The sequence below is a fragment of the Microtus pennsylvanicus genome, chromosome 2 (genome assembly GCF_037038515.1).
Source record: "Microtus pennsylvanicus isolate mMicPen1 chromosome 2, mMicPen1.hap1, whole genome shotgun sequence".
NCBI lineage: Eukaryota > Metazoa > Chordata > Mammalia > Rodentia > Cricetidae > Microtus > Microtus pennsylvanicus.
The window spans coordinates 142,346,306-142,371,266 of NC_134580.1; the positions used below are offsets into that span (position 1 = coordinate 142,346,306).

A 24,961-nucleotide genomic window follows, 5' to 3' on the forward strand; every position below is an offset into this window, starting at 1 on the left:
TTCTAAATCATCTCTCCAGCCCCTAAGTTTTAAAGATTTATTTATTTTAATTTATATGGGTAGGTGTTTTGCCCGCATGTATTCTGTGTGCCTCATTTGTGTCTGGTGCCCACAAAGGACAGAAGAGGGGGTCCGGTTCCTTGGGGCTGGAGTTGCAGTTGGTTGTGAGCTGCCTGATGTGTCAGGTCCTCTGAAAGAGCAGTAGATGCTGAGCTCTCTGCTCAGACTGTTGAGCCTACTTCTGCCTGCCTGCTTGTAGGCTGTCTCTGACTGTGAGTGCAGTGGCATTTCATCTGTATTTTAATAAATAAAGCATGTCTGAGGATCAGAAAAGTAACACAGCCACACTGGCCAGCCTTTCGGATCAGACAGCAACAACACACGCCTTTAATCCCAGTAGCCACACTAGCTTGCCATAGTAACCAGGTGGTAGTGGTGCATGCCCTTAATCCCAGAACTAGAGATAATTATAAAACAGGAGGAGACAGCTCTCAGGCTCAGGCTCATTCTGAGATTCCTGGAGGCAGGATCGCCATTTCGGACTGAGGTTGAGGTAAAAGCCAGTGGCTGACTGTTTTGCTTTTCTGACCTTCAGGTTGAACCCCGATTTCTGTCTCTTGAGTTTTTATTAGTTGTGCTTCCTGTGAGTATATGCTTCAACTTGGATTTCTTAACCTGGATTCACAGTCCCTTCCTCAAGGTTATCTTTTTTTAAAGTATTTATTTATTTATTATGGATACAATATTCTGTTTTGCATATATGCCTGCAGGATAGAAGAGGGACAGCAGACCTCATTACAGATGGTTGTGAGCCTCCATGTGGTTGCTGGAACCGAACTCGGGTCCTTTGGAAGAGCATGCAATGCTCTTAACCACTGAGCCATCTCTCCAGACCCCTAAAGGTTATCTTGATTTGGTTTGTCTTTGTCTTCATTGTTGGAGACAGGCGTCACACTCAGCCCAGGCTGGCCTAGAGCTGCTCTGCGGACAAGGTTGACCTTGAACTCCCAACCCAACCTTTCCCTCTGGACAACTGGGATTAGAGGAGTGCCCCACCTTGGTCACTATGGGTCACTTAAGCAGGGCAGGCAAGTGCTCCACCAACTGAGCCACTTCTCCAGCCCTCAGAAGGTTATCTTGCCCACTGGATAAGATACCAGGAGGAAAGAACTTCACCTGAGCCTGCCAGGGAATGAGTCCACAATAGGTGTTAACCTGTGAGGCTACTGTCCTCACAAGCTGAATTTGCTGGAGGCTGAGGAAGCCACCTAGTTCCTCAGTTGACTTGGGGGAGGCTATCACCCCAAAGCAAGCACGTGTGTTCTCTGGTTCTTTCACAACACTTTCTTCCCCTTTTCTCCCTAAATATAACCCTAACTGCCAAGGCTTCAAAGCCTTCATGCCACCCCCAAGTCCAAAGGTAACTAGTGGCTAAGAGCTGTTATTACTGGGGACCCGCCCTTCGCAATCCACCTCCAAGGAGACAGAGCTCACACACAAGGTTGGATGTTGATCTCAACTGGGTGCTGCCTAATTGCTCTGAAAACAGTGCCCAGAGGTCAAGTCTTCTACTGTGTACAGTGCAGCTCTTCAAGCGCCAGGCTTCAAAGAGCTGTCTGCAGAACATAAGAATCTTTGCCCTCGTTATATATCAGTATCATCCCTTGGTAGGAAGAAAGGGGAAGGAGGGGGCTGGAGTCAGGAGTCAGCAGTCAGTAGCTGAACCAGAGTTCAGATCCCTGCACCCTCACGGTGTGTGTGGGGGGGGGGGGGCTGGGGGTACGACTCAAAACAGCCAGGAACTCCGGCTCCAGGTAACAGAACACCTCTTGGTCTCTGCTGGCACCTGCACACACAGGTGCATAAATACACATATATGAATAAAATCTTCTTTAAAAAGGAAGGCAATCAGGCTGGCACAAGTACAGTAAGCTCTGGGCCCAAGGGCCTAAATTCAGAGCGCCACTCAGCCACTCATCATCTGTGTGACCCTGGACAAGCTATGTAGCCACTCTGGGCCTCCATTTCCCTGTCAGTAAAGTGGGACTGACTGTATCCCAAGACTAGAGATCTAGTTTGTGATTCTTCATGAGCCAGGTACCTTTTTTTCCCCCAAAGTTGGGGCTCAAGCCCAGGGCCCCATGCATGCTCAACTACACACATCCCAGGGCCTCATGCTCAACTACACACATCCTGTCACACCCAGGGCCTCATGCATGCTCAACTACACACATCCTGTCACACCCAGGGCCTCATGCATGCTCAACTACACACATCCCAGGGCCTCATGCATGCTCAACTACACACATCCTGTCACACCCAGGGCCTCATGCATGCTCAACTACACACATCCCAGGGCCTCATGCATGCTCAACTACACACATCCCAGGGCCTCTGCATGCTCAACTACACACATCCCAGGGCCTCTGCATGCTCAACTACACACATCCCAGGGCCTCATGCTCAACTACACACATCCTGTCACACCCAGGGCCTCATGCATGCTCAACTACACACATCCTGTCACACCCAGGGCCTCATGCATGCTCAACTACACACATCCCAGGGCCTCTGCATGCTCAACTACACACATCCCAGGGCCTCTGCATGCTCAACTACACACATCCCAGGGCCTCTGCATGCTCAACTACACACATCCCAGGGCCTCTGCATGCTCAACTACACACATCCCAGGGCCTCTGCATGCTCAACTACACACATCCCAGGGCCTCTGCATGCTCAACTACACACATCCCAGGGCCCCATGCATGCTCAACTACACACATCCTGTCACACCCAGGGCCTCATGCATGCTCAACTACACACATCCTGTCACACCCAGGGCCTCATGCATGCTCAACTACACACATCCCAGGGCCCCATGCATGCTCAACTACACACATCCTGTCACACCCAGGGCCTCATGCATGCTCAACTACACACATCCTGTCACACCCAGGGCCCCATGCATGCTCAACTACACACATCCCAGGGCCTCATGCATGCTCAACTACACACATCCTGTCACACCCAGGGCCCCATGCATGCTCAACTACACACATCCCAGGGCCTCATGCATGCTCAACTACACACATCCTGTCACACCCAGGGCCCCATGCATGCTCAACTACACACATCCCAGGGCCTCATGCATGCTCAACTACACACATCCCAGGGCCTCATGCATGCTCAACTACACACATCCTGTCACACCCAGGGCCCCATGCATGCTCAACTACACACATCCCAGGGCCCCATGCATGCTCAACTACACACATCCTGTCACACCCAGGGCCCCATGCATGCTCAACTACACACATCCCAGGGCCCCATGCATGCTCAACTACACACATCCCAGGGCCTCATGCTCAACTACACACATCCTGTCACACCCAGGGCCTCATGCATGCTCAACTACACACATCCCAGGGCCCCATGCATGCTCAACTACACACATCCCAGGGCCTCATGCATGCTCAACTACACACATCCCAGGGCCTCATGCATGCTCAACTACACACATCCCAGGGCCTCATGCATGCTCAACTACACACATCCTGTCACACCCAGGGCCTCATGCATGCTCAACTACACACATCCCAGGGCCTCATGCATGCTCAACTACACACATCCCAGGGCCTCTGCATGCTCAACTACACACATCCCAGGGCCTCTGCATGCTCAACTACACACATCCCAGGGCCTCATGCTCAACTACACACATCCTGTCACACCCAGGGCCTCATGCATGCTCAACTACACACATCCTGTCACACCCAGGGCCTCATGCATGCTCAACTACACACATCCCAGGGCCTCTGCATGCTCAACTACACACATCCCAGGGCCTCTGCATGCTCAACTACACACATCCCAGGGCCTCTGCATGCTCAACTACACACATCCCAGGGCCTCTGCATGCTCAACTACACACATCCCAGGGCCTCTGCATGCTCAACTACACACATCCCAGGGCCTCATGCTCAACTACACACATCCTGTCACACCCAGGGCCTCATGCATGCTCAACTATACACATCCCAGGGCCTCATGCATGCTCAACTACACACATCCTGTCACACCCAGGGCCTCATGCATGCTCAACTACACACATCCCAGGGCCTCATGCATGCTCAACTACACACATCCTGTCACACCCAGGGCCTCAATCATGCTCAACTACACACATCCCAGGGCCTCATGCATGCTCAACTACACACATCCCAGGGCCTCATGCATGCTCAACTACACACATCCTGTCACACCCAGGGCCTCATGCATGCTCAACTACACACATCCCAGGGCCTCTTGCATGCTCAACTACACACATCCCAGGGCCTCATGCATGCTCAACTACACACATCCTGTCACACCCAGGGCCTCATGCATGCTCAACTACACACATCCCAGGGCCTCATGCATGCTCAACTACACACATCCCAGGGCCTCATGCATGCTCAACTACACACATCCTGTCACACCCAGGGCCTCATGCATGCTCAACTACACACATCCCAGGGCCTCTGCATGCTCAACTACACACATCCCAGGGCCTCTGCATGCTCAACTACACACATCCCAGGGCCTCATGCATGCTCAACTATATACATCCCAGGGCCTCATGCATGCTCAACTATACACATCCCAGGGCCTCATGCATGCTCAACTATACACATCCCAGGGCCTCATGCATGCTCAACTACACACATCCTGTCACACCCAGGGCCTCATGCATGGTAAACTATACACATCCCAGGGCCCCATGCATGCTCAACTACACACATCCTGTCACACCCAGGGCCTCATGCATGCTCAACTACACACATCCTGTCACACCCAGGGCCTCATGCATGCTCAACTACACACATCCTGTCACACCCAGGGCCTCATGCATGCTCAACTACACACATCCCAGGGCCTCATGCATGCTCAACTACACACATCCCAGGGCCTCTGCATGCTCAACTACACACATCCTGTCACACCCAGGGCCTCATGCATGGTAAACTATAGTCTCACAGTGAAGCACAACTTTCTAGAACCTTTTTTATTGATTTTGCTTTTGAGACAGGGTACCTCTAAGGAATCCAGGCTACCTAAATCCTAAAGCTCCTCCTGCCTCAGCCTCCCAGAAAGTTTTGAGATGTATAGGTGAGTACTATCATATATCCTAGGCCGGTATCAAGCTTACTGTCAAGTCCAGGATGACCTTCACCTGGTCCTCCTGCCTTCACCTCACAAGTGCTAGAGATTATGAGTGTGAGCTGTCACACCTGGCATATTCAGGGATGGAACGCAGGGCCCAGGGTGCATGCAAGAACTATACCTACTTGGCCACGCCCCAGTCCTAGACACAGTTGTTGGAAATTAATCACTGCCAATACCCTACACCTGCCAGAACTTTTTAAATATTTTTTTATTTATTTATTTATTCATTATGTATACAGTGTTCTGTTTCCATGTATGCCCATATGCCAGAAGAGGACACCAGATCTCATTATAGATGGTTGTGAACCACCATGTGATTGCTGGGCACTGAACTCAGGACCTCTGGAAGAGCAGCCAGTGCTCTTAACCTCTGAGCCATCTCTCCAGCCCCTTGCCAGAACTCTTGGCACCTGGAAGTTACTGGCTGGTTGTACACAGTCCAGGGCCTTCCTGTTATACTTCCTTCCAGTCCAAGCCTCTGTCTTTATTTTCCCGGGATGTACAAACCATAGAGAAAGGGAGACCTGGAAAGATTGAAGGCAAGTAGTGTCCAGCTATAGGCCAGGTGAGTATGTGACATACCCGTGTACCTCCTTAGAAGAAATCCTGCCTCCTCATTTCCAGTCAGGAAAAATCTTAAGAAACCTGATAAAAATCATCTGGCTACCCCTGGTGGTGCCATCTATATCTCCAACTACTTGGTAGGTTGAGGCAGGAGGCTGGAAAGTTCAAAGCTCGCCTGGGAAAGTTGGTGAGTTGGTTAAGGTCAAGGGTAACAATACACATTCCTGGTGCGAGTTTTTGTGGGCTTGGAGTGACTGGGTGGCCGCCTGGGGAGAACCTAGCTCCACCGGGCCGCCACAGCACACCTGCACGACTGCGGCTTTCAACCCCGCCCACCTCCCCGGGCCCGCCCCTTGCGCGTGCGCAGACGCCAACAGTCCCGCCCCCCGGCGGTTCTTTCTCTCGCCGAGCGGCGCTCCTCAGCGGCAAGATGGCGGCGGCGCAGCAGGGAGCCAGCGGTGTAGCCGCGCAGTTGGTAACGCCCGCGTCCGATACTGACCCCCTCAGCCGCTTCACGTGTCCGGTGTGCCTGGAAGTGTTCGAGAAGCCGATGCAGGTGCCCTGCGGACACGTGTAAGTGGCGGGCGCCGGGCGGGACGGGACGGGGCGGCCGGTCGGTGCCCTCGAGCCTCGGCGTCACGCCCCACCCGCCGCGGACCGTGCTGCCGAAGTGTGCGCGTGACTGCCGGGCGGTCAAGCTGGGCCCCCACCGGGCGGCTAGAATCGACAGCGGGCACCGGGCGAGCCCCGAACGGAGGGGAAGCGTCGGGGGGGCTTGGCCTTAGCCGCGGCCCGGAGGCGGGACGCTCACGGGGGCGCACTTCGTTCCGGCCGTAGCAAAGCCCGCGTGTCCCGGAGCCCCGTGTCACTGTCCGGGCTGTGTCAGCCGGTTCCGGAGCTGAGCGCGGGCGGCGTGGGCTGTCCTCGGGGCTGGGACCGTACAGCGGGGTTTCAGTTCCACCCTGGCACATTGACCCTCCCCTCAGCTGCAGGGACTGGGGACACGCCACCACCTGCTTCATTTTCTCCGTGGCCCCTCTCACCGATTGTTACCTAGGCTTGGTCCTGGCGAACCCCCGCAACGCCGGCACCCTCTGGGCCCCGCAGGCGTTCCCACTGCCGTCCTGTGCCGGCCGGCCAGCCTTTCCCAAGTGAATAAACTTTGAAGGTCGGCATGGAGCCGCCTCACCTGCCCGGCTGTCCCCAGGTGGCTCTCCAGGTCTGGTTTAGCCCAGACCCTCTGCCCGCGCGGGGCCAGGCCAGCCTTCCCAGCAGCCAGGAACCCCGAGCTCCTTCCCAGCTGTAGTTGAGGTGTAGGTGACCTGGCCCCATCCCCTCCCCACCAGTGTTCATGCTTCGGCCCGGCATAGATGACCTCTCTCCCTGCTCTTTTGTGGAGGCTTTGCTTGCTTTTCAGTACCCGGAGCACCATGTAGGGACCACAAGAACAGGGGTGCCATGCCTCCTCCCCCTTAATGTAATCCTTTGCTCAGCGCTGTAGGTGTCCCCTAGACCCCTCGCAGTCAACTGGAGTGTCTGTCTGCATGCCCTCTGTGTGTTGGCTTCGGGGTACAGTAAGAAGGCGATTTGATGCTAAGGTTGACAGCCCAGGAAGATGTTAGTAGGTAGTGGCCGGTGAGATGGCTGACCAAACCTGATGACGGTTCACTCCTGGGGAGCCACGTGGTAGAATTGACTCCTAAAAGTGGCATACACATTTGCCCTCGCGCGCATTCGTGATACACACACACAGTTTTTAAAAAAGTGCTAATGATGAAGCTGTGGTGTCGGTCGCATGCAGTAGGAAAGCATTGCAAGAGTGGTGTGCAGCTGTTAACTTTGCGAACAAACTTAACCAGATTGAAAAGCAGCCAAATTGGAGGCTTCCTTGACTTTTTCCTAGGTCAGAGGTCAGTTTGGTGTTGCCCGAAGTCAGACACACCTTGAGGGAGCCTTCTCCACGTGCCCTCTGCTCTACCTAGTTGATTGTTCACAGCTGTGGTCGGGACCTTTGCTTTTTATGAAACTCGGATCCAGCCCCGAGTGGCTACATCCTCTGTGGTCTGAGTGGAGTGCAGATAGCTGGAGCTAAAGAAACAGCCCCATTTCTAGGAAGTAGAAACTGAAAGCTCAGGGCACGGGCAGCTTAGAAGCTGCTTCCTTGTCAGGATATAACTCAGGCATACCCAAGGCGGGTGAGCTTGTGATAGGCCATTAAATAAGCTGCGTTATCTGCATGCTGGATGGGCTTCCTCTGTTGTCTGGAGTTACTCTTTGGGTGGGCTTTTGCAAAGGCCCTGCCTTCCTTGCCTTTTCTCTGTGTGATCTGCCACATCGCTGTCCCAAAGGTCTTCTTGTCTACTCTTGACACTTTCCATCATGTTTGGTGTCATCTCTGTGACACTCTTTGTCCAGGTCTTTGTGACCTGCAGTTCAGTGTCACCTCTTCAGAGGCACTTCCTGTGGTGTTATCCTTATTCTTCATCACCGTAAGAAGTGACTGTGGTTTCTTCAATTTAAAAATATAACATTGTTCAAAAAAAAAAAAGCCGGGCAGTGGTGGCGCACATCTTTAATCTCCCAGCACTCAGAAGGCAGAGGCAGGCAGATCTCTGTGAGTTCAAGGCCAGCCTGGTCTACAAGAGCTAGTTCCAGGACAGGAACCAAAAGCTACGGAGAAACCCTGTCTCGAAAATAATCCAAAAATAAAATAAAATAACATTGTGGTCAGTGTCTTTAATCCCAGCATTCAGGAGGCAGAGACAGGCAGCTCTCTGTGAGTTCAAAGCCAGCCTAGTCTACAAATCAAGTTCCAAGACAGCCAGGATTGTTACACAGAGAAACGCTGTCTCAAAACAAAATTTATGTGTACATGTGTATATCATCATAAAGACTCACCACTCTGCCCTCAGGTAAATGACTAGGACTCCCAGGCTATACTAGAATTTTGCCTAACAAATGATAAAGATTTCTTTTTTTCTTTTTTTCTTTTTTTTTTTTTTGGGTTTTTCGAGACAGGGTTTCTCTGTGATTTTTGGAGCCTGTCCTGGAACTAGCTCTTGTAGACCTGGTCTCGAACTCCCAGAGATCTGCCTGCCTCTGCCTCCCGAGTGTAAAGATTTCTTTTTTTTTTTTTTTTTTTTTGGTTTTTCGAGACAGGGTTTCTCTGTGGTTTTGGAGCCTGTCCTGGAACTAGCTCTTGTAGACCAGGCTGGTCTCGAACTCACAGAGATCCGCCTGCCTCTGCCTCCCAAGTGCTGGGATTAAAGGCGTGCGCCACCACCGCCCGGCTAAAGATTTCTTAAAAGAAAGTAAAAAACGGATCAGCTGTGCTTTAAATATGCATATCCTGGGCTCTTCATCAGATTTTGTCAATGGAACTGTACAATGTGTCAGTGGCTGAGTAGTGTGGTGCCCTGGCCTTCATAGCCATTCTTCCTGTGTTTCTCCTCAGCATCACCACCTTGCTCTTCTCTTCTTCCAACTCAGTGAGCCAACAGGTGCTGCCTCTGGCTCACAGTGTGCTTCTGTGACTGCCCGAGTCACTCGTTAGGGTTGCACTGTCTTCCTCGTCAGTCAGTCTTCACATTCACAAAGTGTGCTGCTGTCTGCAGTGCACCAGAACCGATTTCCTGAAACTTGGATTTGATGTTAGTATCTTGCTTTAAACCTTTGACCTGCTTTTGAGAAAAACTTTTGCCTCCCAAGTATTGGAATTGAAGGTATGCACTACCACCACCTTTCGAGAAACACTTTAGAATTTGGTTTCCTGAGTACTTAGAGAATTTTCAGCCTGAACGCCCCCTCCCCCCAATATCCTCTTTTCACTGTTTAGTTTGCATCCCTGTGAGTAAAGTTCCCTTGACACTTTTGAATTTGGAATTGATATTTGTTTGCTTTGTTTTTTGAGGCAGGGTCCCTCCCTCTGTGTAGCCCTGGCAGTCCTGGAACTTGCTATATAAACCAGGTTGGCCTCGAACTCAGAGCCTCCTACCTCTGCCGCCCGAGTGCTAGGACTGAAAAAAATTTTTTTTCTTTTTCTTCCCCCACATGTGCCATGCATAGACTGAAAAACAATTTTTGGCTTGAGGTCATAGAGTATTCTTCCTTTGTCTATTGCAGGGTTTTTTGTTGTTGTTGTTGTTTGTTTTTTCAGTTTTTTGAGACAGGGTTTCTCTGTAGCTTTGGAGCCTGTCCTGGAACTAGCTCTTGTAGACCAGGCTGGTCTCGAACTCACAGAGATCTGCCTGCCTCTGCCTCCTGAGTTCTGGGATTAAAGGCGCGCGCCACCACCACCCAGCGGTCTATTGCAATTTTTTAAAGGCTGATCCAGAGGCTGCCTCTGAGGTCTGATGGGCCCCAAGAAGTTATAATTAGCTCCCCTGGGTTTGTGTGTACCCGTGCTTTTCGTTCACCTCTGAGAGTTAGCAGTTCCACATACTGTATCACACATGCATGACACCCAGCTAAATGTTTGCTATTCATGGGCTGTTCTCCAGCAATACTCCAGGTGGGTATGATGTCTTCAATTTCACACAGAAGCATATGGGGTCAGGAAACCCCACCAAGACTCCCTATCCCTAGTGACAGGAACTAAGCTTTGAAGGCTCAAGCATAATAAGCATAATTCCTTTTTCTACATAGTGTAGAGTGTGTGTGCAGTTTTTTTCTGTCCTGAAAGCACTTAGTGTTTTATTTGAATGAGTAGGAAGTAGGCTGTTCAAATCCATTATTCATTGGTGTCTTTTAAAGAGTTGATCCACTTTTGTTGTCTTGTCTCTTTGCATGACAGGTTCTCTGTATGTCTTGTTCTAGCTTTTGCTCTGCATGCCTGCAGGAATGTCTGAAGCCGAAGAAACCTGTCTGTGGGGTGTGTCGCAGCGCTCTGGCACCTGGCGTCCGAGCTGTGGAGCTCGAGCGACAGATCGAGAGCACAGAGACTTCTTGCCATGGCTGCCGTAAGAATGTATGTGGACATACGTGGAGAGTCCTTGTCTTTCAGTGATGAGATGGTAAAACAGTACAAATGTCTAAAGTTAGAGCCGAGGAGTGACTAACCGCGCAAATGCATGCCTGCTGTTTGTGGTGGTTGCTGTGCTGCTGGGTTGGGGGTTTTTTTCCCCCCATAACCTTGCTGGGTTTTTTCCACCTATGACCTTGCTGGGTGGTTTTTTTCCCCATGAGTTGATTTAGTTTAGCAATTTATACATTTTACCTTTGAAATTTATAGAAATAAACCCCCACCCTCATAAAAGACCCATCTTCAGCTGGGGAGTGGTAAACACTTCTACTCTAAGGACTTGGGGACAGAAGCAGCAAAGCCAGGAGTCCTAAATCAGCTTGGGTTACAGAAGACCTACGTGAGAAAGTGTTAACTCTCTTGTTTGCATTCTATTTCAATAGGATATAAGGGTATTTCATTATTTTTAAAAAATATAAAATGAAATTAGTGGCTCAAAACATCTGGTGCTGTGGGTATAATTCAGTAGAGTACTTACTAGCGTGCAAGAAGCCCTAGGTTCCATCCCAGCACCCTGTGTGGTAATAGGAGGATCTGAAATTCAGAGCCAACCTGGTATACATGAGACTGCTTCAAAAAAAGAAAAAAATCATCACTAGAGTTATAAATGTACTGGATCTGTTTTAGCCCTCAAAAGACTCCTGAGTAGATGTGAGGTGGAGCACGTACCACCGGTGTCTACCTACCAGTGGAATGTGGTTGTGCTGTGCATTTTCTCAGGGACACATCACTGTGCCCTGTGCTTGCACTAATCACTACTGCTGGGAGCACAGATAACTTGTACTTTATCTTCCTTGTTGGTTTTAAGTCATACAATTTTTTATTCTAGACAGTAAAATAAATAAATAAAACACCACTGTGTGTTCCATCATAGATCCCCTCTTGAAAGGGGGGTCAGTTTGCTATGTGGTGGTGTACACTGGTAATCCTGGTACCCAGGCTGAGGCTGGAGAAGAGTTTTACATTTAAAAAGCTGCTCAGCACTTTGTACCCTTTAGGCAGACATCAGTGTAAATGTGTACAAACACACAGTGAGGGTACACTCTTGCTTCTTTCATCTTTTTATATTTGAAATTCTTGTTTTACTAACTAGATAGCTTTGTATGTCATCTTGTTATTTTTAGTTTTGCTTTTTTAGGCAAGGTCTCACCATGTAATCCTGGCTAGCTCAAACTTACTAAACTCAGAGTTCCACCTGCCTCTGCCTCTTAAGTGCTGCAAAATTAATAGGCACAAGTCACCACAACCATCTGAATCTCATTATCTTTTGTTTATTCTGACAATCTCAATGCTAATCCCTGGTTGGCTTATTTGGTTTGTTGGCTTTATTTTTGTTCTTTTTTATTTCGTTTTTGTTTTCGAGACAGGGTTTCTCTGTGTTGCTTTGGAGCCAGTCCTGGAACTAGCTCTTGTAGACCAGGCTGACCTCGAACTCACAGAGATCCATCTGCCTCTGCCTCCCAAGTGTGCTGCCACCACCACCAACTGGTTTTGGTTTTTGGTTTGTTTTTGTTTTTGTCTTTGTTTTAAGATAAGGTTACTCTGTATAGTCCTGATTGTCCTGGAGCTCTTTGTGTCGTAGACAAGGCTGGCCTGAGATTCATGGAGATTCACCTGCCTTTGCCTCCTGAGTGCTGGGATTAAATGTTTACACCACCATGCACAGGTTGGTGGTTTATTGTTTTGTTTGTTTTTTTTTGTTGTTGTTTTTTATGTATACAATATTCTGTCTACATGTATCCCTACAGGCCAGAAGAGGGCACCAGACCTCATTACAGATGGTTGTGAGCCACCATGTGGGTTGCTGGGAATTGAACTCAGGACCTTTGGAAGAGCAGGCAATGCTCTTAACCTCTGAGCCATATCTCCAGCCCTTTATTGTTTTTTAAAAAGTAAAAACAAAATAAAATAGTCTCATATGACCAAGGTTGGCTTTAAACTGATCTTCTGCCTCTACTTCTGAAGTGCTGGGATTACGAATGTGAGTGATCATACCTAGCAAGTTTCAGTCCCCCCTCCCTTTTATTTTAAGATTTATTTTATGTGTATTGGTGTTTTGCCTTCATGTATGTCTGCATGAAGATGCCAGATGTCCTGAAATTGTAACTATAGACAGCTGCCCATTGGGTGCTGGGAATTGAACCTGGGTCCTCTAGAAGAGCTGACCTAGCTCTCAACCACTGAGCCTTCTCTCCAGCTCTTCTCTTCGTTCTTTTACCCAGGATCTCGTACAGCTTTGGCTGGTCTCAGACTCAGTATATAGGGGAATTACCTTGAATTCTGAACTTTGAGTGTTGTAGTGTAGATGGCTGTAGAATGGATACAGCTTTCTCCTCCATCTATTCAGAGGGCTTTAGTTTTGGGTGTACAGTGAGACTCTTATAGGCTCGTTCCCACATTTATTCTCAAGCTCCTGGGTGGACAGCTCCAAGGTTGGCATCTGAGTTAGTGCGCTCTGGCCAGTGCCTGCAGATCTGGGATCGGAACCCTGTATCCTCACAGTTTCATTTTGAATCTCAACAAACTGACTTCAATCTTTCTTTTCTCATGCACACTCTTCTCCCCTGTGTGCTTTAATTTTTCTCTGTTTGTAAGGTTTGTAAAGCAGTATGTTATTGGCACGTGCCTGCAATACCAACCAACACTGGGAAGGTAGAGGCAGGAGTATTGCAAGTTCCGGGTCAGCCTGAACTATATGAGACCCTGTCACAAAGCAAAATAAAAATAGATGGTTGTATGTTAGATGTGCCCCCCAAATCTTTCTCTCCTTTCTCATTTTGCATATTTAAGAGTTCTCACATAAGTGTGTTAGCATGTGTCTATATTCTTTCCTGGGGAGGCTGTGAGACAAGAGGATTTCTTCAGGCCAACTTGGGTAATAAATGCAAAACAACAAAGGTACAGTTGGAAGCAGACCAAAGTACGATTCATCTCTGTGTAGGTTAAACTAGCCTGGAACTCTTGGTAGTCTTCCTGTCTTACCCTCCCAGAGTCCTTGAGATCACAGATGTGCGCCACCATGCCTAGGTAAGAGAAATTCAAATGTGTGAGTGTAGGGCCAGTGAGATGACTTAGCAGTTAATGGTGCTTGGTGCCTAATTCTGACACCTGAGTCCTGAGTTCAGAGAGATGGCAATAGCAGAATCTGTAATTCCACAGGAGAATCAGCAGAAGCTTGTGGGACATCCAGCCTGGCTTACATAGTCATGAAAGTCCTTGTTTCAAGGTAGAGGACCAGCACCTTGTGTGTCCTCCACACAGATCACACACACGCACAAAATAGAGTTTAGAATACTTTTTAAAGCATCACTGGATTTGGAAAATGTCAGTAAGCCAAGAGCAAATGGTGAGAGTGACCTCATAGTGGAAGCAGATATAAGCAAGGTGAAACAGCCATCCTGCTATAGAGAAAGGCTGCAGCTGTTTGGTTTCTGCCCACTGGCATAGTCAGGAGTTCTCTGATTGTTAACCCATCATGTGATCTAGTTATCCTACCCCTAGTTTGGGATCATTTCTTAATAGTTCCTCACTAACTCTTGGTCCCGCTCTTTATATTCAAGTTCATCCTATCTAAGATCCGAGCCCACGTGGCTTCATGTTCCAAATACCAGAATTACATCATGGAAGGTGTGAAGGCTACCACCAAGGATGCGTCCCTTCAGCCAAGGTAATGAATGACTCACTCGCCCCAGAAAGATGTGAGATGCTTGTGTTGGAGGAGGATTTAGGTGTGAAGATATGGGGAATTGGAGAGATGTGATCACTGGTGCTGGCTAAGGATGAGAGGTTCTGGGGTGGGGGAATGTCTTCATGTGTTAACTGTGCTGATATCAAAACACTCAATTCTGGCGCGTGATGGCCTTGGTTCTGAAAGGTAGTCCATGCCCCTATATTAAATCTTTCCACTGATGCAATAAATCATATCAGGCCGAACTAATAAAACCAAGTTTAATTTGAGCAAAGCAACTCCCAGTGTGTGGGAAGGGTGGGTGGGGAGGGTTGGGGGAGAACAGGACTGCTTCTTAAATACCCTGTGGGCATGGTCTTGAGCATCTCAGGGGGAGGAGCCACCTGTGGCAGGCTTTCTGAGGGTAGGGTTTGGAGAGGGAGGAGGGGGAACTGAGGTGGAACCTCCACTCAAACAGGTTCATTGGAGTGGGCAATGGTTGAGATTGTATAGAATGGTTCTCAGGGTGCTCTTTTGTATCTCACTTCCCAGAAATATCCCAAACCGATACACCTTTCCTTGTCCTTACTGTCCTGAGAAGAACTTTGATCAGGAAGGACTTGTGGAGCACTGCAAACTGTCACACAGCACGGATACCAAGTCTGTGGTAAGAATTACCTTTTCTTTGAGTAGGTAAAAAATCAGACATGCAGAAAATTACTAGATTGTACAATGAAGTCTTAGCCTTCACCTCACAGCAGTTTGCTAAAATGTGCTTAACTGTGTTTGTGTTCTATACATATATGTATGATTTTGATGAGCCATTTAGGAAGTTACAGATACTATGACCTTTTCCCTCTTAAGTTCTTCAGCATATATCTTAGTGTTTTCTTTAAAAATCACTTAAGCAACAACAAAGAGTCTCGAGTAGGTTATGCTGGCTTCAAACTCATCTTGTAGCCAGGGGTGATTTTGAATTTTTGATCCTCCTGCTTCACCTTCCAAGTGACAGGATTGCACTGAGCCACCATGCCCAGCTCTGGATATTTTGTTTTTATTTCTTTGTTGTCCTGGTGGTTGAACCCTGCCTTACCTATTATAGGCAAGTGTTTTGCCATTAAGCCATGTCACCAGCTCAGAAGCTGTCAAGATAAGTGTGGTGCTGTCATAATTGGTAGAGGTGATGCAAGCTCTTAGCCCTATTCAAGTTCTGCCTCCTGATCTAGCTAGGCTCACAGCTATTGGCTCCAGACTTGACCATCCCAGCACCTACCAGGGGTCTGCAATCAGCTCAAGAAAGGGAGGCCAGGGGGCTGGAGAGATGGCTCAGAGGTTAAGAGCATTGGCTGCTCTTCCAAAGGTCCTGAGTTCAATTCCCAGCAACCACATGGTGGCTCACAACCATCTGTAATGAGGTCTGGTGCCCTCTTCTGGCTTGCAGGCATACACACAGACAGAATATTGTATACATAATAAACACATATTTAAAAAAAAAAAAAAAGAAGGGGAGGCCAGCTCCAGCTAAGGATGGTCTTCCAGGTTCCAAAGTGAAAGGTGACCTCTGAAAGGCCTGAAAGTAGGGTGACCAAGCTTAGTTAAGGCAGGGGTATGTTGAACTTGGAGAGCTGAAATGGAGTTGGTGGCTTGGATTCAAGGAGGCAAACATGAGCGCTTTTGAGTTTAAGGAAACCGTGTTTGCCTCTTGGACTAAGGAGGAAGCTGGGATGGTGTGCAGGTGAGGAAGTCTGCTGCCTGTTGAGTTCAGTAAAGAGAGCTGGGAAATCAAGGGGAGAGTCAGGAGCTGGCCACATGCAATGTTCGTCCCAGTGCTTCTCCACTCTCATCTGAGCCAGGGCAGCATGCTCTGTCATTGCCCCCAAATCACTTCTTTTTTTTTTTTTTAACTTTTATTTATTTATTTATTTATTTAACTTTATTATGTTCATTGGTGTGAAGGTGTCAGATCTCATGGAACTGCATTTTCAGACAGTTGTGAGCTGCCATGTGGGTGCTGGGAATTGAACCCGGGTCCTCTGGAAGAGCAGTCAGTGCTCTTAACCACTGAGCCATCTCTCCAGCCCCCCCCCCCCCCAAATCACTTCTATAGCCCATGCTGGTCTTGAACTCCCTGATCCTCTTTCCTCTCCCTCTTTGGTGCTGGGGTTAGAGGTATATTCTATGTGCCTGCTCAGATTGGCTTTTCGTGTGCATACTTTAGGCCTTATCTTTGTCATTCAGGCCTTTACTTTGTTAGCATTAGTGTAAAGCTGAATTTTACTTTGTGGGGATCAGTCATTTCATCATTTTACGAGCCCGTACCCATTCCCACGTCTTGTTTGAATTGAATAGACAGTATTTTCTGGGTTGCTTCATGTTTATGGGGTAGAGTGACCAGGCCTTGTACCTGGACTTGTCAGTAAAGCTGTCCTAGAAGAAAGGGGGCTGAGCAGAGGTCACAGAGGGCCAGGTTTAGCTCAGGCATCAGGTCACAGCACCTTGCTTCCTCCTGGCAGGTTTGTCCCATATGTGCCTCTATGCCTTGGGGAGACCCCAGCTACCGCAGCGCCAACTTCATGGAACATATCCAACGCCGCCACCGCTTTTCCTATGATACTTTTGTGGTGAGTCTTTACCCACCCCAGGGGACAACACTGTTGCTTAATTTTCTGGAAGGAGCAGCAGCCTGGGGCACTATTCAGGCTTAAAGAACTCTCGGTCCCAGAGGGAAGTTGCACAATGTCTCTTCACGGGTGTCAGAGTAGGACTTAAGATGTCCTGGCAGTTTTCCAGCTGTGAGACTTCCTCTTTTCTTTTCCCTACTCTGCCTCCCAATTTTGCCCACTTTTGCTGTGTTTGATTTCCTTAGAGGACTTAGTTGGTTTACACTCAGGTTGACTGTCCAAGGACAAGGCAGTGAATAGAAATGGCCCACAAACTGACAGGGATTGCAACTCCAACTACCTGGAAGTGTAAATGTGTCCTTGGAATATGGCTTAGTGGTAGAGCCTTTGCCATGCAAGACATCCTGGGTTTTGTCCCCAGCGATGTAAGACAGTAACACAAAACGGCCCTGCTAGAGCGGCAGCATTGAAGAGCACATGCTGCTCTTGAAGAGGGCCCAGCACACCTTTAACTCCAGCTCTAGAGATCTAGCACCCTCTTCTGGATTCTGCTGATACCTGCACACGTGACATTCTCCCCTCTATCCTCCACACACGTATACACATAAATACATTAATGAAAGTAAATCTAACCAGGGATGGCAGTACACACCTTTAATCCCAGCACTTGGGAGGCAGAGGCTGGTGGATCTCTTGAGTTTGAGGCCAGCCTCGTCTACACTTTTGTATGTGTTTTGGATTTTTTTTTTTTTTTTTTTGAGACAGTGTTTCTCTGTAGCTTTGGAGCCTGTCCTGGAAGTAGCTCTTGTAAACCAGGCTGGCCTCAAACTCACAGAAATCCACCTGCCTCTGCCTCTCCAGTGCTGGGATTAAAGGTGTATACCATCACCTGGCAAAAGGCAGTTACACCTTAACTTACTGGCACACTCTTGTTTTCCTAGCACTTGGTAACTGGGGGCAGAAGGATCAGGAATTCAAGACCAGCCCAGACTACATGAGATTTGTTTCAGAGGGGAAAGGAAAGCCAAATGTAGTGGCGCATTCCTTTAATCACAACACTTGGGAGGCAGAGGCCTCTCTGATTTCGAGGCCAGCCTGGTCTACAAAGAGAGTTCCAGGACAGCTAGGACTGTTACATGGAGAAACCTTGTCTCAAAAACAAAGAACAAAACGTATTCTCAGTATAATATTTGGAACAAACTTGAAGGCTCTCCTTACTGTCCCTGTAGAGATGATTGTTTTACTGCTCAGGTAGGTTTCTGCCTCACCCAGATGGCTGTTTAACTGTAGTGCCCACTGTGCCTCTGAAGCCTCTTGGGAATGGCACCTCAGTTGAGTGTACGTGTGTTTGTCTTATTTCTGCACCCATGAACTGAATTAGGCATTTGAGTACTTAGTGTTAGGTGTGTGTACTCTCTGGGACACTGAGTTCTCATTGGGGAAGGAATGGAATTTTGTTTTGTTGTTTGCTGGAGAGTGTTCATGTGCATGCGTGATCTGTGCATGCATGAACAGAGGCCAGGTATCAACATCAGATGCCTTTTATCAGTCTCCACCCTATTCTTGAAACAGGGTATCTCCACTTGGACTAGTCTGTTAAGTGAGGGCAAGTCTTTGTGATCCCTGTCTCCTTAGTAGAGCACTGGATTAATGGTGTGCACCTCAACACCCTCAACCTCCTTTTACATGGGTGGTGGAAATCTGAACTTGGTTTTTGTGCTTGACACAGCAGGCACTTTGCCAACTGAGTCATCTCTGCAGCCCCAGGAATTACTTTTTATTTTTTAGACTATATGTATGTCTGTACACCACATATGTGCAGTGCCTGCAGAGACCAGAAGTGCCCAATCCTCTGGGACTGGAGTTAATAGGGGTTGTTGTAATCCACTATGAGTGATGGGAATTGAACCTGGGTCCCCTGGAAAAGCAACCAGTGCTCTTAACCACCAAGCTGTCTCTCCAGCCCCAAGCTGTTAACTTTTATTTAATGATGAAACAGCAGAGACGCTGAGAAATGAAGTAATTTTCCCGGTTTCACGGCATCTAAACAGTAGCCTGGGGTCCTTAGCAGACTGTCTTGCTAGGTTCCTGGTGAAGTTGAATCTTCTGAGTGTGAACAGTTACTTAGACTGCTGTCTTCTGCCCTCAGGATTATGATGTTGATGAAGATGACATGATGAACCAGGTGTTGCAACGATCCATCATTGACCAGTGAGCAGGGTCCTCACTGTCCACCTCATTCTAGAGCTTCCAATACGCATTAGGTTGTGAGCCCTTGACTCTTACACCTCACATGTAATGCAGATCTGGAAATGAGCCATGGCACTGGACAGGGTCACTTCTCCCAGAGTGACAAGGTCCTAGGGCAGAGCCCTGTTTTCTTTGGGCTCTTAATGACTTTGTCTTCCCCACTGGTAACCTTGTTTGTCCCATGGTCTTCTCTCACACACCTCAGAGCTTCTGTCCCTACATTCATCCTACTGCCCTGTGTTCGTCTCCTAGGTCCTCCTAGCCAGCCAGGCCCTTCCCTGGGCCGTGAATAGCACAATAAAATAGGGACTCCTTTCCTTGGCCCTTGAGGTACCTGGGTTCTGCTGTGTACCAGGACAGGGCTGTGCTCATCTTTTCCTCTTGGGTGACCTTGGGCTTTCACAAACTGATGCTGGAAGTTTGGGTTACTGCTGTGTCCCTACACCTGTACATCCATAGAACTGATGGCTTCTGTCTTAAATGCCTGACAGTGCCTTTATAGGATAAGGTATCACCATAGAAATGTAGTGGGAATGCTGGGTAGCAAAGCTGGGGTGCATTCATCTGTAATTGGGGAGAAAGTGGAGTGGTGTGGCTTTTGGTTCTCTGTCACTCTGAGTGTTCCAGGTGGCTGGGTCCTGGGCCCCTCTGTTGGGTATCTGCTAATAGTCTTGCTCTGAAGAATGAGAGCCCTTGGGTAATGGGAGGAGGGAAGGCACTGACTATTGTATGTGCTGCTTGGTAACTTGATGAACCTGAGCATTCCTGCTGTCCTACAGCCCTCCTTGCTCAAGTGTGTGTTTTAAAACCCTGCCTTTCAGTGCACAGGCTATGGCAAAACCAGGGTCCTACCCACTTGTCTCTTCAAAGCCCCTGCTGGGAAGTTAAGGAAGCTAGGCCTCTGCCAAAGTTGAGAAAGGCAGTCTGCTGGAGGCTCTGTCGAGCAGCTGCTCTGCTCTAAACGCTGGAAGTCCAGCACATTTACAGAGTACAGTATGGGCACCACCAGGCCAATCTGCAGAACAGACCCTCTGACAGACCTAGGGCTTGGGGGTAAGTCATCTTTCCTGTCCTGTAGCTCTGGTGTAGCTGAGACCTCTGCCTGCCAGGAAGAGCTAGCTCAGATCCTCCTAACCTGCAGAGTCGGGCAGAATCACTTTCCCAGGGTTACTGTGGGAAGAGCCCAGACATAACCACCTCTTTACTGTACCCTCTGGAAAGATTTGCTCAGGAGACGCCTGGAGGGAAGTCTGACTCAACCTTGACCTGAGGAACTGAGAAGAGCACAGCCATACCACAGTGCAACATGAACCTCTTGTCCTGTATCACGTTCACTAACTATTTCTAATACAGCAACTTTCTGGAAAGTGTCGTGTTATGTTCTGGCTTTTAAAAAGTGAAATATAAATAAATTTATAATTTATCCAACCAGCAGGCTGTAATGTGTTTTCATTAAATAGCTTTTTCTGGAGTCTGGACTTGGCAGCCTCCAGAAGGTTGTTACTCCAAGGGAGCATCCTTGTCTGTCCCCAAGTCAACCTGGCTTCTAGTCAATTCCGAGGCTTCATCAGCTGGGCCTGTCTTCTCTGAAAAATAGCAAAAATTGTCGCCCTCTCCTTTCTGAGTGGGGAGTTCACAGAAGCAGGTCAGACTCTAGACCCATCCCTGCAGTGACTTAAGTGAGACAGACAGTTAAGGGGTTCCAAGGGCTCAGACGTGGGGTCCTTGTAAGTATGCATATATGCCAGTTTCTGACCCCTTATGAACTAGGGTCGTGGTATGCAATGAGCCATCTAAAGGAGTGTGCAGAACGGTGCCCTGGATGCTCCCTGGGATCTGTAGGGCTGGCCTCCTGGGCTTTGTTCCTATCCTGGTTCTATAGAGACTTGAATATGGCCCAGAGGTCTCAGTGCATCCTGTCTCTACTTACTCTGAGGAGAAACACCTAGCGACTGAGAATGGCTCATTGCGACATCTCCAAGTTGAGCCTTGGACTCCGGTCAGTTTTCATTTATGTCCATTTGTTTCCTTGAGGTCTGTTGACAGTGGAAGTAAAATCCCTTGTAATACTAGAACAGATCCAAAAGTGACATTTGTCCAGGCAAGATGGCACACACTCTTAATCCCAACACTGAGGAGGTAGAGACAAGCATATGAGTCTGAGTTTGAGCTAGCCTGGGTTACATAGTAAGACTGTCTCAAAGGGGGAAAAAATTGAACTGAGTCCTGGATATAGCTGAGTTCAGAGGCCTATGATGACAAATGTTATTTACCCATGAAGCACTGCTAAGGTTCGAGGGTGGGGAGGGGAGGTTAGTAGAAGAGACTGAGCATGGGTAGGAGTCAGGTTGGAAGGTCCATTGACTGAGACCAGGCATTGGGGGTTCTGAGGGACATGGCCCAGCTTAGATGCAAGTAAGGCTCCTTGGACACATGGAGCAGACAGAGAGGCAACCACAGAAGTAGTGTGGTCGTTGCACCTGAGGTAGTCTCAGGTGTGTTTGGAAGGTGCAGTGTGAAGGCAAGAACCAGAAAGTGAACCTATAGTTGTCCCTGAGGGTCAGGTAAGCAGAGGTTTGAGAATTGAGCTCCAGGGTAACTTGGAAGGAGTCAGTTCTGTTTGTTACTGCTGCTGTAGGTTTTGTTCAGTGTGTTGAGCGAATCTCGCCCTGCAGTCTAAGCTGTCCTCTCAGCAGTCCACCACCTTAGCTTCCTTATCGCTAGAATTAGAAGCTGAACATCACTCCACTGTCCAGAAGAAGCAAGACCTGGAGCTGCCGAACTTTGTGCAGTTAACAAAGGGCCAACATGACTTTCGTGTGCCCCTCGTCACCCCACTTTCTGCCCGAGTGCCACACATCACAGCCCAACTTGCCAGCCTCAAGATAAGGACATCTCCCACTGTGACAATGTTCTGTTCTTGCATCTGCTAGCTAGTTGCTCAGGAATTAACCTGAATATCAACTTCAACTCTTGTACCTCAGTTCCCTGTTATTCCCAAATCTAGCTTTAGTTCCTGAGCAGAATATCTTTCTCCCATGCAGCTGTCTTCCAGCATCTTAAAAAGCCCGATCTCTAGCTGGGTGCAGGTAGAGATCTTTCATCCCCATCCCAGCACTCTGGAGGCAGAGGCTAGGCAGATCTCTGAGTTCAAGGCCAGCCTGGTCTACAGATCAAGTTCCAGGACAGCCAGGCTACACAAAGAAACTGTCACATAAAAACAAAACAAAAAATCTTGGAGTTGAAACTAACTAGGTGGTGTCTTTCTCTCTGATACAGCAACTTTCTGGAAAGTGTCTTGTTATGTCCTGGCTTTTAAAAGGTGAAATATAAATAAATTTATAATTTATCCAACCAGCAGGCTGTAATTCCAGCTCCATGGGATCCAACCCTTCCACACAGACATACATGCAGGCAAAACATCAATGTCTATCAAATACAAAAAAAAATATTTTTTAAAAAAATTTATGTGTGGGGGCTGGAGAGATGGCTCAGAGGTTAAGAGCACTGACTGTTCTTCCAGAGGTCCTGAGTTCAATTCCCAGCAACCACATGGTGGCTCACAGCCACCTGTAATGAGATCTGGTGCCTTCTTCTGGCCTGCAGACATACACACACACACACACACACACACACACACACACACACACACAGAGAGAGACAAAATATTGTATGCATAATAAATAAATAATTTTAAAAAAAAGCAAAAAAACCCCCAAAGTAACCCTAGCCTAGGACGGCAGGTGGTGAGGCAGTAAGGAGGGTGGGCAGGGAGAGAGGAGCGTGAAGGAGTGGCACCAGGCACACTTGTTGCAGAGGGAGCTGGTGAGCCGCTTAGGAACTTCTGGGAAGAACACTGTACAGAAGGGAGCCCTAGATGTAGGGTCCCTGAGGCTGGAACGTGCCTGGTGACAGGGACGCCAATGGAGGAGTGTGTCTGTGTATGCGTGTCTGTATGTAGTGTGTGTATTATGTGTGTGTGTGTGTGTTGTGTGTCTGTGTGTGCGTGTCTGTGTATCCTGTATCCTGAGGGCCTTTTGAGCCCTATCAGCTCTCCTAGGAGATGGGAGTGGGTAGTTTATGCACACAAGGGCAGTGTCCAAGGTTCAGCAGCAGAGTCCATCAACTGCTGCTTATTTTAATGAATATTTAAAATGTATTTAATATGATCATATTTGTGTGCAGTGTGTGTGTCGGTGTGCACTTGTCACAGTACTGTGGAGATCACTGGACAGCTCTGGGGACTCAGTTCTCTCCTTCCACTTTTACCTGGGTTCCAGGGATCAAATTCAGGTCAGCAGGCAGCAAGCACCTTCACCTGCTTAGCATTTCCTGGTCCTGCACTTTCACTTAGTTAACAACCCTCTATGGTCAGCACCAGGAAGGGCTCGGGTTTGAGAGCGTGTGCTGCTCTAGTAGAGGATCCCAGTTTGGCTCCCAGCACCCACACGGGGTGGCTCACTACCACCTTAACTCCAGTTCAAGGGTTGCTGGTGCCTCTGGCCTGCACTGGTCCCTCATCTATCTCTCTCTCTCTCTCTCTCTCTCTCTCTCTCTCTCTCTCTCTCTCTCTCACACACACACACACACACACACACACACACAAAATTAAAAATAAATCTTTTGAAAAGCGCAAGAGAAGTCTCAGTGGTTAAGAGAGCGCTCGCTGCTTTTGTAGAAGACATGGGTTCAATTCCCAGCACCACATGGAGGTTCACAACCATCCCTAACTCCAGTTTTAGGGGATCTGACACCCTCTTTTGAACTCTGATAGTAGCAGCTGCACATGTGATCTATATAAAATGCATATGCAAATTATAACACAATGCCAGCCAAAGCACCAAACTAGGCGGCTGAGCTGGAGCTGAGAGGTAGAACTCTCGCCCAGCAGGTAGAAAGCTCCAGGTTCAACCTCCGGTGCCACAGAAAAATAAACAATATAACTTAAGAACGGGAAAGATGTGTAATGTAGCCGGGCGATGGTGGCGCACGCCTTTAATCCCAGCACTCGGGAGGCAGAGGCAGGCGGATCTCTGTGAGTTCGAGACCAGCCTGGTCTACAGAGCTAGTTCCAGGACAGGCTCCAAAGCCACAAAGAAACCCTGTCTCGAAAAAACAAACAAACAAAAAAAAGATGTGTAATGTAGCAAAGGGCTCCCCCTCCACCCTGCTTCCCCTCCCTAGAAACGTCCTCCCCAGATTCTAGTCCCCTTGAAAGCCTTTTAGGTCCCTAACAACCTTACAATTTCTCCTTCTCATATGCAAACGAGCCCACTGTGCTGCAATTACCTATGCTGCTGCCTCCACCTCCATTACCTTCCTTCTGCCAGGCAATAGGGCCTTGGAGGCGCTGGCTGGCCTTCACTTGGGCCAGTTTGGAATGCTATAGGGACCCAGCTGGGACTGTACCTCCTCCACGGAGCCTGGTCCGTTCCTAGCAGATGCCCCACTGTTGGTAACAAGAGGCTGGTAGGAGGCCCACGACCCAGAAGCCAGCCTCCGGAAAAGCAGTCTGTATCTACCGGCCAGTGAGGAGGGTCTGTTCTCTAAAGATGGAGGCAGGAGCTGAGGCTGAACTTTGTTCTCTCACCGTCCCCATTGTCCTTCCAGTCAAGGTCAGCTCTGGCCCCC

The 24,961-nt window shown here is 48.7% G+C and overlaps 1 protein-coding gene across 1 annotated transcript; it reads left to right on the forward strand.

The window, feature by feature from the left end:
- Nucleotides 1–6,176: 6,176 nt before the first annotated feature.
- On the forward strand, nt 6,177–20,758 carry Rnf114 (ring finger protein 114). The gene is made up of 6 exons (XM_075963138.1): nt 6,177–6,345; nt 10,588–10,738; nt 14,353–14,459; nt 15,012–15,126; nt 16,973–17,080; nt 19,230–20,758. Exons 1-6 carry the CDS (start codon nt 6,203–6,205, stop codon nt 19,293–19,295), a joined length of 690 nt encoding a protein of 229 aa, XP_075819253.1. The 5' UTR covers nt 6,177–6,202; the 3' UTR covers nt 19,296–20,758.
- The last annotated feature ends 4,203 nt before the right edge of the window (nt 20,759–24,961 follow it).